The sequence below is a fragment of the Anser anser genome (genome assembly GCF_964211835.1).
Source record: "Anser anser genome assembly, chromosome: 16".
Taxonomy (NCBI): Eukaryota; Metazoa; Chordata; class Aves; order Anseriformes; family Anatidae; genus Anser; species Anser anser.
The window spans coordinates 1,152,398-1,165,993 of NC_139737.1; the positions used below are offsets into that span (position 1 = coordinate 1,152,398).

The 13,596-nt window shown below is 66.6% G+C and overlaps 1 protein-coding gene across 8 annotated transcripts; it reads right to left on the minus strand.

The window, feature by feature from the left end:
* Positions 1-143: 143 nt before the first annotated feature.
* Positions 144-11,789, minus strand: MYLK2 (myosin light chain kinase 2). Of its 8 annotated transcripts, XM_083802044.1 has the most exons (12): positions 8,260-11,789; positions 6,200-7,467; positions 5,714-6,054; positions 4,676-4,781; positions 4,337-4,430; positions 4,052-4,161; positions 3,441-3,582; positions 3,245-3,315; positions 2,959-3,087; positions 2,648-2,800; positions 2,163-2,295; positions 144-1,810 (listed from the first exon to the last, which is right to left on the minus strand). In XM_083802044.1, exons 2-12 carry the CDS (start codon positions 7,420-7,422, stop codon positions 1,730-1,732), a joined length of 2,583 nt encoding a protein of 860 aa, XP_083658170.1. In that variant the 5' UTR covers positions 7,423-7,467; positions 8,260-11,789; the 3' UTR covers positions 144-1,729. The 8 variants fall into 8 exon arrangements, with proteins under 8 accessions (XP_083658170.1, XP_083658166.1, XP_083658168.1 ...); XM_083802040.1 differs by having other exon boundaries at positions 144-2,295; XM_083802042.1 differs by lacking the exon at positions 8,260-11,789 and having other exon boundaries at positions 6,200-7,888.
* Between the last annotated feature and the right edge of the window lie 1,807 nt (positions 11,790-13,596).

The window sequence follows — 13,596 nt, forward strand, 5'->3', positions numbered from 1 at the left end:
CTCCATCCATCCGCCCACCCGATCCCCCTTTCCTCCAGCTTCCCGTCCCCGTGTTTAGCTGCAGACCTCAGCTCCTGCCTGCCGGCCGTGCACCCCCAGGGGTTTAATGCTCCCCCCCCAGCCGGTGCCCAGGACGCGGGGCTGCTCTCAGACCTGTACATTTATTTACAAGAAGCCGAGCGCGCAGGCAGCTCTCCCGCATCGGGCAGGGCCCTGCAAGCCATGCTGCTAGCCTGGGCAGGGGCCGGGGCGCCGAGCCCAAAGCCACATCCACCTGCTGCCACCAGCGGGGCTGGGGGGCCGCTGCCTGCCCCCGTCTCTGCCCCGGGCCAAGCAGCAAGGGCTCTGCAGCAGCCACGGAGGGCACCGGCAGCCCTGGAGCGCGCACAGCCCTCACTCCATGGCAAAAAACAAAGCTGGGGGGGGATCCCGGTGCCAGCCAGCACTGGGCAAGGCTGGAGGCCGCAAAGCTGGGGGCCGCCATCCCCTGGCCGCGCTGCGAGGAGGGGGCTCACGGGAATGGAAGAGCCACGGGGAGAGGGGGCGAGGGCTGGGCGAGGAGCGGGCGCAGCACCCGCTGCCCCGGCACGGCAGCCCCGGCACGGCCCCGCTGGCGGCGGGGGGACGCTGGCGGCCGGCAGTTCCTGTGTGTTGGTGGTCAGGGCTGAAGCAATCCTTCCAGGAGCCGGGGCGGGGGGGGAGCACGGCCCAGCTGGTCTGCATTAGGACGCCTCGCTCGCCTTTATCTGGCCGGGGGGGGGGAACGCGTGAAGGAGAGGCTGCGCTTCTCCCCCGCTGGCAGAGCGGAGGGCAGGGGTGAGGAGGAACACAAAGCCTCCTTCTTCGCTCGCTGGCTCCCAGCTGGGGACGCTCCTGGAAACGTGCTCGGCGCTTCCTCCCTTCCTGTGCGCGCCGCCCTCCCGGCGCGAGCAGCAGCACGGGGCCGGCTCCAGCTTCCGCGCGGCGGGGAGGCGATGCCGCGGCCCCGGCTCCTGCGCCGAGTCCCCGGGGTGCGGGTCCGCACCTGCCTTCCGCCACCCCCTGCGCCACAAAAACCCGCTCCCCACCGCGGGAGCAGAGCCCGGCACCGCACGGGGCCGGCGGGCACCTCGGGGTCCGAGAGCTATCGTGCGGCAGGGCCGCGGCGTTTACGAGCGGAGCGTGCAAACCTTGTGCCCGTGTGGTGGTGAGCGTGCCGGGCTGGCGGCGGCGCTGGCGGCGGGCTGCCGCGAAGTCCCAGGAAAGCAGCGCGAGCGGGGAGCGCTGCTGCAGGCCGGGGAGCGCTGCGGCGTGGCGCTGCCGTGCCAGGAACGAGCGTGGAAACCACCTCGCAGTCCGTGGCAATGCAGGCGGGAGCATCGGCTCGCTGGGGACAGGGGTGGCTCGAGCCCCGAGAGCCCAGGCAGGGCGGCTGCGGGTGAGGAGCCCGCGGGGGCCGGGCCCCAAGCAGCCCCGCGGTGCCCGGTGCCGGGGCAGGGCAGCGGCCGCAGGGGACGCGGCGGGGCAGGAGCGAGGCGGTGGCTTCGTGGCGAGGCGCAGCGGGGGCCGGAGCAGCCGGCTGACGAGCAGAGCTGGGGCTGCGCGGTGCCTGCGGGGCCGCCCCTGCCCAGGTCCTGCTCCTGTCCAGGGGTGAGGCCCGGGCACGGCCCCGGGATGGGGCTCGGCAGCCCCCGAGCCCCCTCTCCAAGCGGTTCCTCTGGGCTCACGGTGCTCAGCCCCCGGCCCACGCTCAGACGCCCAGCGCCGTCAGCGACCCCGAGCTGGTGATCTTCTTGAACCGGTTGGCAGCACACACCCCAATGAAGTTTTTCTGTAAACGGGAAGAGGAGAGGCACGAGTCCAGCTGCAGGCCTCGAGGCTGAGCCCAGCGGCACTCCCAGGGCTGGTTCGGGAGCCGGGCCGGGGAGCTGGCAGCCGCCCAGGCGCCGCCTGCACCAGGTTTCACGGCAGAGACGTGCAGGGCTAACGCCAGCCCCAGGAGCTTCCCTCCCCTCCGTCCTGACGCCACTTCTGCCACTAAAATGTGCTCTTGGGAAGGGCTCAGGGGAGTCAAAAAGGCACCTGTGTTTGGGGAGATCCCACCCTGGGGGCACCCAAGCTCCCCCAGACGGCAGAGCGGGGCGGTGTTGACCCCCGTCCCGTCCCGTCCCATCCCCACGCACCTTCCAGCGCCGCCGCATGACGTATTTCTTGAGCAGCACCTGGGACTTGAGGCGGCGGTTGCAGCGCTTCGCCTTCTCTGCCAGGTTGTTGAGCCAGGGATGCTGCAGGCACTGCCCTGCGCTCATCCGGCCACTGGGGGCGAGAGGCGAGGGGGTCACCCCAGGTCCCCCAAAGCCCCTTTCCCCCATCTGACCCCTTCTTGTGCCATCCAGGAGCCCCCCATCTGTGCCCTGGCCATCAGCCCAGGGACCGGTGGGACATGGAGGGACCGTGAGCGGTCCAGCGCGTCTAGGTTGTGGTTAGTGACCCTGGAGGGACAGGGAGCTCTGCTTGGGGACAGCCAGCACCCAGGGCAGGGCTTTGGGGACACGGCTGGCCCCGGCACAGGGGGCTGCACACGGAGTGCAGGGGCTGGGCAGCGCCGAGAGCATGGAGATGGAATGTGCCCACCCTGGGGCCACCACGGCCTCCCCCAGCATCGCACCCTTTCTCTTTGATGATGAGGTTTGAGACAAAGTCCTTGGCCTCGTCAGAGATGCCCTCGAAGGCCTCCTCGTCGAAGTACCAGTTGGCAGCCAGGACGTTGTTCAGCGTCTCGGTGTCGTTGTCGCCCAAGAAGGGGGAGAGGCCGCTGAGGCTGGGGGAGCGGAGGGGGACGGATGAGCAGGGGGTGCCCAAACTCCCCCTGCACGGGGCTAACCCGGCTTGGGGACTGCCCTGTGCCGGGGGGGAGCAGCGGGGGCTCAGCCCCAGCCCCCAGAAGGGTGCTGCGAGCCCCCCGGGACCCCGACGTACAGCATGTAGGTGATGACGCCCATGCTCCACATGTCCGTGGAGTAGGAGACCTGCTCGTAGTTGACCACCTCGGGGGAGAGGAACTCGGGGGTGCCAAAGTTCACTTTCAGCTTCTCCTGGGGGTTGTACCTGTGGCCGGGGCGGGGGCTCAGCAGCAGGGTGACAGGCTGGCCGCCACCACGAGCGGCCGGCCCCGTGCTCCCCGCACCGCCCCGCACGCGGAAGCGAAGGTGGGAGCGGGAACAGCAGGAGGACGAAGCCGGTGGGGACAGGGGGAGCACGGCACCTTCGAGCCAGCCCGAAGTCGATGATCTTCACCATGTGCCCGGTGGCAGCGACGCAGAGGATGTTCTCGGGCTGCGGGGACAGGGACCCCCAGTCAGAGCCCGGCTCCCAGAGCAAGGGCCCAGAGGGGACGTCCCGGCCACGGGGACGCGAGGAGCTGTGGTGGATCGGGAGCCCCCAGCACCCCGGCCCCGCACCTTGAGGTCGAGGTGGAGGACGCGCATGTGGTGCATGAAGCGGATGCCCTCGCAGATCTGCCGGACGAACACCATGCAGTCCACCTCCGTCAGGTGGTAGTCGTCGTCAACGATCCGCTCGAAGAGCTCGCCGCCCTCAATGCTGCACGGGCACGGACGGGTCCCCGGGTCACCCGGCGTTCCCTCCCCACGCCATCCTCCTGCAGAGCCCCCGGCCCTCGGCGCAGCCTCACCGCAGGGAGGCTGCTGCGGAGGCTGCCTCGGAACAGCCACGGCAGAGCCAGGGTGGGACGTGGGCACATTGGGGTCGGACGCCCCCGCTCCCCCCTGGGATCGCGGAGCAGGGCAGCCCCGGCCTGCCCAGGCAGGGGGAGCGGGGGCCACATGGGGAGGACCCGATCATCCCCAGCCTCAACACAGCCGTGGCTGAGCAGATGCTGCCCCAGCCATTGAGCAAGACCAGGAGGTGCCCGAGGGGACGAGCAAGGCTGGGGGCATTCCCTGGGGCCGGCCACCTCTGCTCGGCCAGGGGCTGAGACATCTGCCCCACGGCCAGAGACGGGCGCAGCCCCCCATGATGGTGCCCCTCGCAGCGCAGCCCCGGCACTCACAACTCCATGAAGAGGATGATCTCCCGGGGCGTCTCGATGGCGTCGTAGAGCTGGATGAGGTTGCGGTGGTTCAGCTGGTTCATCACGTCGATCTCCAGCAGCACCATCTCCTGCGGCGGCAGCCCCGCCGGGGGGCTGGTGTCAGACCCGGCCGAGCCACCGGCACGGGGCCGGGCTGGGTCACAGCCCCGGGGGGGGGGACAGCAGCCACCAGGCACGTGGCCACGAGGAGCCCCCCAGCTTGGCACCCTCGAGATCCCCCGCTCCCGCACCCGTCGGTCAGACCTTGTCCTTGGCGCCCTGCTTCCTGATGACTTTGGCAGCCAGCTTGAGCCCCGTCTGCTTCTCGGTGCACGTGTGGACTTCGCCAAACTTGCCCCTGCGGAACAGGAGAGGCGTCGATGGCATCACGGCCGCCTGGGGACCCCAGCACCCACGGCAGCACCTCCCCGCTCCCCCCGCACCCATCCTGCACCAGCCCCTCCGCAGCCAGAGGGTCCTGCCGCAGGCAGGGGCATTGCTCCGAGCCGGGCGCTGGAGGCTCCCCAGGGACCCCTTCGCTGCTCAGAGCTGGGGGAGAGCCAGGCATCCTCGGCCCTCCCGCAGCCCAGGACCCCTCCTTACCCCCCCAGGATCTCCTTGGAGCTGAGGCTGAACTGGGAGCTGACGTTGGCCGACCGCAGCGTGACGATGCGGTGCGCAAAGGGCGCGGGCGGCGGGGGGACGTCATCTGCCGAGAGAGGAGGGGGTGAGAAGGGAGCTGCCCACCGGGGGACCCCGCTGCCGGGACCCTGGGGTGCCCCGTGCTGGGAGCTCACCCAGTGCCTCCTGCAGGTCAGGGGCCCCCAGCAGCTGCCCGGCACCCCCAGCACTGCCCGCAGCATCGCCCTGCTGCGTGTCACCCTGCTGAGTGTCACCCTGCTGCGTGTCACCCTGCCGTGTGTCACCCTGCCGCGTGTCACCCTGCCATGTGTCTGCTCGCCACCCGTGGGCCACCACCACGCGTGTCACGCTCGCCCTTTCCAGGCCACGCTGCTGCGTGTCTCCCTCCGTGGCCACCATCCTGCCTGGCACACTCGCCCCTCCTTGCCACCCCGCTGCACGTTTCGCTCGCTCCCTCCGTGCCACCCCCTCCGTGCCACCACGTCCTGCTCGCCCACCCAGGACAGACCCACTCCGGGGCACCCCACGCACCCGCGCTCCCCAGCTCGGCAGGAGCTGGCCCTCGCGGGGACCCCCCCACCCCCCAGCACCCTCCGCTCGAGGGCTTGGCGCAGCCACCCCGCCGTGCCCCCAAGGACGGCGGCGCAGGACACGGGACACGCTGTCCCTCGCCAGCGGCCAGGCGGCGGCTGTCACTCCCGCGGCAGGACAGGCTCCTCGTCCCGCCGGGCAGCCCCGGGCAGCGCCACGCGTGCCAGGCTCGGCTGGGAGAAGCCTGGGGAGGGGACACGCCGCATTTAGTCCTGTTTACAGTGAAACCGGAGCTCGAAGGCTGCTGGTGGGCGACGAGCCAGGAGCATGAGCCGGCGTCCCGGGAGGGCAGCGGCGGAGACATGGCAGACCCCTGGGCTGCCGCCCCGTGCAGGGTCCCGGGGTGCCACCGCCACCGGGCTGGGGACAAAGCACAGAGCACGGGGCTGGGGGGCGGCGCAGCCTTACCCAGTATCTCGAAAGGGTCTTCCTTCCCAAAATCGGGGGTGAGGTAGGGGCTGGGGGGTGGCTCTCCCTCCGTCGAGGACGGCTGCCCCGCGGCACCGGGGCCAGGCTGCTCCGCGTCCCCGGGAGGCTCCGAAGCGGGCTGGGGCTGGGGCTGCCCTGCGGCACCGGGCAATGTCCTCTCCTGCGGGACGCCAGCGCTGCCCGCGGGGTCAGGCTGCCCGGGGGGCCGCAGGTCCCCCTGGGCCGGGACGGGCTCCACCAGACCTTCGGTTGCTGGTGCCACCGCGGTCTCCTCCGGTATCATCTCCATCGCAGCCACCTCCGCCCCGGGCCGCTCCTCCCTGGAAGCAGGAGCAGGAGGTGAGCAGCGCCCCGAGCCCCGCGCCCGGCCCCCACCTCTGCCCCGTGGGACCCCAGGGAGGGGACCCCCTCCTCGGAGGGCACCAGCTCGCTGGGCAGCCCCGGGGGGATGCTTCCCATGGGTACCTTTGGCAGGCGGCCGGGCAGCTCAGGCTCTGCAGCAGAGCCGGGCGCGCGGGCTCGGGGCCCCTCGGTGGCTGCTGCTTGCTCGTCACCTCCGCACAGGCCGCTTTCTCCCCTTCATCCTGAGCCTCTGCAGCGGCTGGGGCCTCCTCTTTCGTGGGCGCCTTGCCCCCATCCTGGGCCGTTGCTGCTGCTGGGGCCTTTTCCTCCTTTGTGTCTTTCTTCTCTCCATCCTGAGCCTTTGCAGCAGCTGCTGTGGCTTCTTCCTTCGGAGGCTCTCCTTTGCCTCCATCCTGAGCCTTTGCGGGAGCTGCTGTGGCTTTCTCCTTCACAGGAGCTTCTTTGCCTCCATCCTGAGTTTTCTTTGCAGCCGAGGTTTTCTCCACCTTTTCTGCTGTCTTCTCCCCATCCTGTGCCTTTGCCGCAGCTGGGGCCTTCTCCTTTGCAGGCTTTTTTGCAGTTGGGGTCTTCTCTGCCTTTGCAGCTTTCTTCCCTCCCTCCTGAGCCTTTGCAGCAGCGGGCGCCTTCTCCTTCACAGGCTCTTCCCCTGCTCCATCACGAGCCTGTGCTGTCCCCTCTGCGGGCTCTGCCTTCCCTCCTTCAGCCTCCACCACAGCTGGAGCCTTCCCTGCCGTGGGCTCTGTTTTTCCTCCACCCTCAGCCTCTGGAACACCTCCGGCTTTCTCCGTGGGCTTTTCCTTGCCTCCATGCTGAGCCCCTGCTCCAGCCGGGCCCTTCTCCTGCGCAGGCTGTGCTGCCTTCCCTGCCTGGGGCTCTGCTGCAGCCTCAGCCTTCCTGGGGGGCTCTCCCTTCCCCGCACCCCGAGCCTGGGCAGCAGCCGGCACCTTCCCCTCCGCGGGCTCTGCCGTTCCTCCTTGGGGCTCTCCCTCAGGCAGGGCTTTCCCCTTCACGGGCTCTTCTTTTCCTCCGTCCCGAGCCCCAGCAGCAGCCGGACCCTTCTCCGAGGGCTCTGCCTCCCCTCCCGTGGGCTCCTCCTTGGCAGGCTCCTTTCTCCCCGCATCCCGAGCCTCAGCAGCCGCAGCCTTCTCCTTCCCGGGCTCTTCCTGCCCTGCACCCTGAGCCTGGGCAGCAGCCGGCCCCTTCCCCTCTGCGGGCTCTGTGTCTGGGGGGGCACGCGGGCTTGTGCTGGCCTCTGCTCCGGGGGGGGCCGTGCTCCCAGCCCCCCCGGCATCGGCCGCGCTGCCCGCCACGCCGTCCTGCTCCATGGGCACTCTGCGGCCGGAGGCGGCTGCCCCGGGTCGGCGAGGCTCCTGCGGGAGAGAAGAGGCGAGCTGGCGGCTCCGGGCACGGCGAGGCTCCCGGGGGGGCTCCTCTCCCGCAGCCCCAGGGGTTCCCTCGCTGGTGGCACGGGGACAGGCCCCGTGCGGCCCCCCCCGGCTCCCTGCACCGTCCCGTTGTGCCCCGATATTTGCTGTGCAGTGACTGATCGATGGCCTGACACCGGCACCTGTCGCTGCCACGGCGCCGCGCAGGCAGCCGGCACGGCCGGGGTGCCAAACGAAGGCTGCGTCCCCCCGTGGGGGGCAGGGGATGCCGGGTGCCCACATGGGGAGGGGGCGAGGGGAGCATCCCCGGGAGCTGCCGGCAGAGCACGGCCCCATCCGCTGGGGGTCCCGGCAGCTCCCACCCAAGTGGTCCCACACCTAGGGGTTTAGGCAGCACCCGTGGGTGCCCGTGGGTGCCCGTGTGCGCCCGTGTGCCAGCACAGCTGCCAGGCCGGCAGCACCACCCCCAGCCCAGCACCGCGGCTCTGCCCTGGCCCCTGCAACCCTGACCCTGCTGGGAACAAACCCACCGGCAACCGCTCTGGCAGTGGGGCAGCCGCTTGCTGGTTTTACTGGGCTCGGAGCTGCGGGCCGCTGGCAGGGAGCAGCGTGAGGCTGAGCTGTCCCCACTCCCCGCAGCCTCGGCTCCCTGGCTTCAGGGCTTGGCTGTCCCCAGGGCCACCCCGCTGCCCCTGGCACGGGACCGGCGGCTACAGGGACCCCGAAGGCTACAGGGACCCCGTTACCCACCCGCACAGCCCCTCCTGCCCCCTTTACCTGGGGTCCCCGGGGCAGAGGGCAGTCAGGAGAGCAGCATCGGCGCTGTGGCAGCGCCTGGCCGGAGCACCCCCTTCTATACTGGGTGTAACAGAGCTGGATTAGTGCGGGCAGAGAGGAGTATCCTTTACACCAGCAGGAGCCGTCCCGCGTCGCCTTTCCCAGCACCTGTCGCTGCTGGAGCCCGTTCAAAGGACACGCCACTCTTCGTGCTCCCGCCGGCCGGCAGCGCGCACAGGCAGCGGAGCGGTGCCGGAGCTGCCCGGGCACAGCTCACCGCTCAGCGCCCCACCAGCACGGCAGGGAGGGCACGAGGCAGCCCCACACGGGCACCCCCAGCTCTGCGCAGGGTCCCACGCCGCTGGGGCCAGCCCCTGGGGCAGCGGCTCCAGGGGACCTTCGGCTCCCCCAGCGCCGTGCGGTGCCCGCGGGCACGGCCAGCACCGGGCAGCGCTGCCGGGGGCCCAATGCAAAAGGGACGTCAGCAGGGAGCCGCGGCACCAGCCCCTGTCGCTGCTGCAGCTGCCTTCGGGAACCAGCTGAGAGGCAGCAATGGGGAATCTAAATGAACATTTTGGGGGATCGGGAAGAGAAAAAAAGGAGCCGGGGGTGCTGGTGGACGGGTCGGGCTGCGTGCAGGCGCACGGGCACCGAGAGCCCCTGCCAGAGGTGCGGAGCAGGGCTTTGGGGCCTGAAGATGATTCGGTCCCAAAGGCTGCACCAGGTTTTCACCTCACTCCCCCAGCCAGCAGAGCCTTGTTTACTTTAAATCTTTGAAACTTAAGGTGAGGAAAGCATTGCTCAAGGGCACGCAGACTCCGTCTCTCGGGTTTCTGCTGGGGGTGGAGGTGGTCATTTGAGGTTTGCAGGAGGAACCCCGGGGTAACTGGACCCAGCCCTCCCCTGCCAGCCCTGCTGGGTGAAAGCACTCCAGTAATACCAACTATTAAAAACCCAGCACACCGATTTATCACACAGCGGCCGCAGGAATGCCAGGGCAGCCTGGAGGAGGAAGGGCTCAGCCCTCTCCACCTGCATCTGTTGCTCCTTTGAGGGGGGACAGCAGAGGTCTCGGCTTGGTGACGGGCAATAAAACAGCGAGAGCAGCTCGCAGCAGGACAAGAGAGATGCCCCAGGGTGCCCAGGGTCAGGCATCTGCTCCCGGAGCTGCCCGGGGCTCCTGGCTGCCCTCCAGCTGCTCGGCTCCTCGCCTACCCTGCCGGGGAGCCCCGCTCCTGGGGGGCACCATCCCACAGCACGGGGCCGGCCGAGCGCTGGCCTCACTGCCAAGAGCACCGCAGGGATCCCCTGCCACGGCCAAACGCCTCCCCCTGAGCTCCACAGCGGGGGCACCACCAAGGCTCGGGTCCTGCCGACGCCGGACCCCAGCTGCTCCGCACAGGGCTCGGCGCAGCACGGTGCGGGGTGTGGGGATGGAGCTGGGCTGAGGCCCCCACGGGGTGACCGGGAGCCGTGCTCAGCTTGTCCAGGGCACCCCAGGGAGGATGCAAAGAGTGACAGCAGGGGGAAGGGGTTTGGGTGATGATGGGGGGCAACACAAGGGGATGGTGCTTCTGCTAAGCTCTGCCTCCTGGGGGAAGGGGACTCAGCCACACAGGGGTTTCTGATCGTTGCACAAACCCCACTGCCAAAAAAAGCCTTAAAGCAAACCTGGATGGGAAAAGCTCCAGGATCAGCCTTGTAAAGGACCTGGCCCGTCCTCTTTCCTAATCAGCTGCAGTGGAAAACAAGAGGTGAAGCACGGCCTGCCCACCCACCCCGCTGCCAGCCGACCCCGTGCCCTGCTTCTTAACGGAGGAACCGGGGGCTAGGCTGGAGCCCCGGGGCCGTTTCTCTTCCCGCTGCACCCAGCCCTGGAGGGGGATGCGGAGCTCCGGGTAGGGCAGAGAGGTGCCCGAGGTGCCTCCCCACGTTGTCCCCAGCCCGTGTGGTCGTGGGCTGGGGTGAAGCCGGGCTGCCGTGGCCCTGCTCCAGCAGCTGCACGACCCCAGCAAGGTGCTCAGCTGGGAGGCAGCCTCCTGGCAGCAGCCTGAGGAAGTGATTATCTAGAAGAACAAACCTGGAGGGCTGGGGCTGTTGCTATTTCTGCCTCCAAACTGGCCCTGCTGTCAGGGCTGGGCCCTGGGAATGCTCCTGGCAGGGCCCCATCCGAGCTCGGCCGTAACCTTTTCCTTTGTGCTCCGGCTATGAGCAGAACCAGCTGGTTTGTACAATGGAGACTTCTTTTTAAACCATTACCTACCTCCATCATGTGAGCAGCACGCCCAGGGCTGCAACTGCAGCACAGGGACTCGGAAAGGGAAGAGCAGCCCCGTGCTCCTGGAGGCAGCCCCGCTGGGAAGCCTCCCCCGGCAGCACCCAAAGCCCGAGGCTGGGCGCGCATCCTGCACGGGAGAGACGTGGCACTTGCTGGGGGCTGCAGCTGGAAAGCCTCAGGAAGGAGCTGGTGCTGCCATGCCCTGCCCCGGCTGTGGTGCTGGATGAGCCCCTTTCCACCCGCTCCCAAGGGATTTTCCTCCCTGCTCCCCCCTAGGAGCAGCCACAGCCCCTGCAGGGGCTCAGTCCCGTCACACAAGGAGCTCAGGGTGAGGTTTAAGCCAAGGAGAAAATGAAACGTGGGGGAAACGTGGGGCTGGAGCTGCTTCCCCACGGAGCCCGGCTGGTTCTGAAAGCAAACGCGGCAGCTGCTCAGCAGCAGCAGCTCAGGCAGATCCCTCAGGATCACACCGCAAGCAGCAGGGGTTGCTCTGAAGGATGCAGCCGGGGGCTCCTGAACCGCCCCTGGGCATCCCCTGCCCCCTGCAGCTCAGGTCCGTGGCCTCAGCAAGCCCGGCTCAGCTCTCACGGGTCTCTGCAGACATCAAAGGCAGGGGCAGGCCTTTAGCAGAGAACCAACAGGGGTCACACAGGAGCAGATAAGCCGCTTCCACCACCCCACAAGGTGGTGACTGGGGTGCTGGTGCAGCCGCGTACGGGTGGAGGTTGGAGAACCGCAGGTACGCAGGGCAATCAGGGAAGGGCTCCTTCACACCACGGCTGCCAGGCACCCGGAGGCCACCTCTCCGTCATTTCACCACCTCTTCGCCAGCCTTCTCCTCCCTGCCCTCGCGGTAAGCAAGCGCCTCCAGTCCTCGGTGAGAGAGAAGCGGCCCACATGCCGCAGCCCGTAGCTGGGCAGGCCTCTGGGAGCAGTGGGTGCTGTAAGCCCTGGCCGTGACAAAAGCCACCAAGAGCACCCCCTGGAGCCCAGCGGGCTTTCCTCTGGCACTTCCAGTCTTAGACTCTTGTAAGAAGCCGCCTGAGGACGAGGTGAGGACGCAGAGCTCCAAGAGCAGGCACGGCAGAGCTGGGAAGCCATGAGAGGGTTCTTCCTAAAGGAGGGTGAAGGAAGAGGTGGTTTGGTGCTATCAGGGGAAAACATTTGCAGGCAAAGGGAAATGATCTGGATGAAGACAGTCCTCTCACAAGGAAGAGCTGTAGCACTGCAGGAAGGCAGCAACTGCCCGCACACTGGGATTTGGGACACGCTGGCTCAAAAAGCCCCCAGACGACCAGCACAGAGCTCCCAGGTCCCTGGGGAGCATGGAAGCAAACCAGCCCCCGCAGAGGTTACTGAGGCTGTGGGGTGTTTTCCCTCCCCATTCAGCAGCTTGAGCCAGAGCCTGCGTTGCCTGCAGCTGGAAAACAGGCTGTCCTGGGGCGATCTGGCACAGCATCAAGCACGCCCGTTCCCTAGCTACGCGGTTGTCACAACTCCGGCAGCACACTTTAACCTTTACACTTTTCATGGGTAAGGAAGGTTCTGCGCTGGGCCAAGGCCCGTCCGTTCTCCAGGAAACTCTACACCTCGGCTAAATCGAGCAGATGGGGGCCAGGCGAGAGCGACGTCCCCACCTGAGCCCTGGCCACAGGCTGTAACACAAGCCGGGCACCCCAGCCCCGTGGGGCCAACCCAGACACGCAGTCAACAGCTTAACTGCTTCCATCAGCACTCCGGACTTCCCTGGGCAAGCCGTGATCCTGGGTGACAAGTCCAATCAAGGTGATGGGGAAAAGTCCTAGCAGTCAAAAGAAAACCTCCCCGGAGCAACGCAGCGGCTCAAGAGCAGGCGCTGCCCGCAGCATCCCAGCCAGCAGCAGCACCAGGACACACCGGGCACAGACCCGTGGAGATGGAAAGAGCAGGAATGAGTCCCGCAGCCACTCTGCCCCTGGGCATGGAGGCAGACAGAGGGTGCTTGGTGCCTGCTTGGTGCTCTCTGTGCCAGGCACAGCTCGTTCATATTTGCACCCACCAGGCCAGTGCTGACAGCCAATGAGTTACCCTGCGGAGAAGTGAATGAGAACTGAGGCCGAGGTTGAGAGTGTAATCAAGCCTTTTAATAACAATCTCCTTCACCAGCTAACAGCTTCCAGTTCTCAGCTACCCTTCAAGATGAAGTCCAGGAAGTACTGCGGCTTAATTCCTGTTCTAGTCCGAGTTCAGCAAATTACTTCACAGAAACAGAACTTAGAAGAACAGCAGAGAGTTTATATTAGACGTGAAGCTGGGCTGGGTAAAGTTCTACTTGACTATACCTGGTCCCATTCATCAGCTTTATGAGCATGCCTTGGTGACAAGTTTTGAATATATTTAAAAAACAAAAATATTTAAAAAACAAAAACCACAAAATACACACAGAAAGTACACAGATTTTACATCACTTTATCAATGTACCCCAAGTCTAAAGGCACGTGCTAAAACTTGGTTAAATCCTGATCTACTGCTCCATTCCTGTAACTTGATTCTCCCACTTCCACTCTAGTGGGACAAGCTGTCATCTGCCCATTTCATTCCTGAAGCCTTAACCAAACCCCTTTGTGACTGACAGTCAGCTCCAAGACACCCCTTATTTACACATTTCCTACACTAAAGCAGTTTTTACAAGCATGACAATGCTTCCCTCCTAGTTAAGAGGGCAGCTTACACTAGGCACACACCACCCAGCTTGTGAGAAGCTGCAGGGTGGCTGCCACCAGCCTTGCCAGAAGCCTCATACCACGCACAGCATGGCCGCTTGAGGCCACCTTTCACCAAGTTTGCAGTGTATGGGGAATATAAGAGGCCCTGGCTGCAGGAAGGGGTAATATCTTTTATTAGACCCAATGATATAGCTGGAAAAAAACTGACAAGCTGTCAGGCATATGAACCCTTCCTCAAGGCTGAAGCAGGAGCCATGTAAGGCCATCACGGAAATCCAGTTGCTCCATCATTCACGGATCAATATCTGCTCCAGCTCAGCAGCCTTGTTATCTTGCTTGCCTGTACATTCTTCC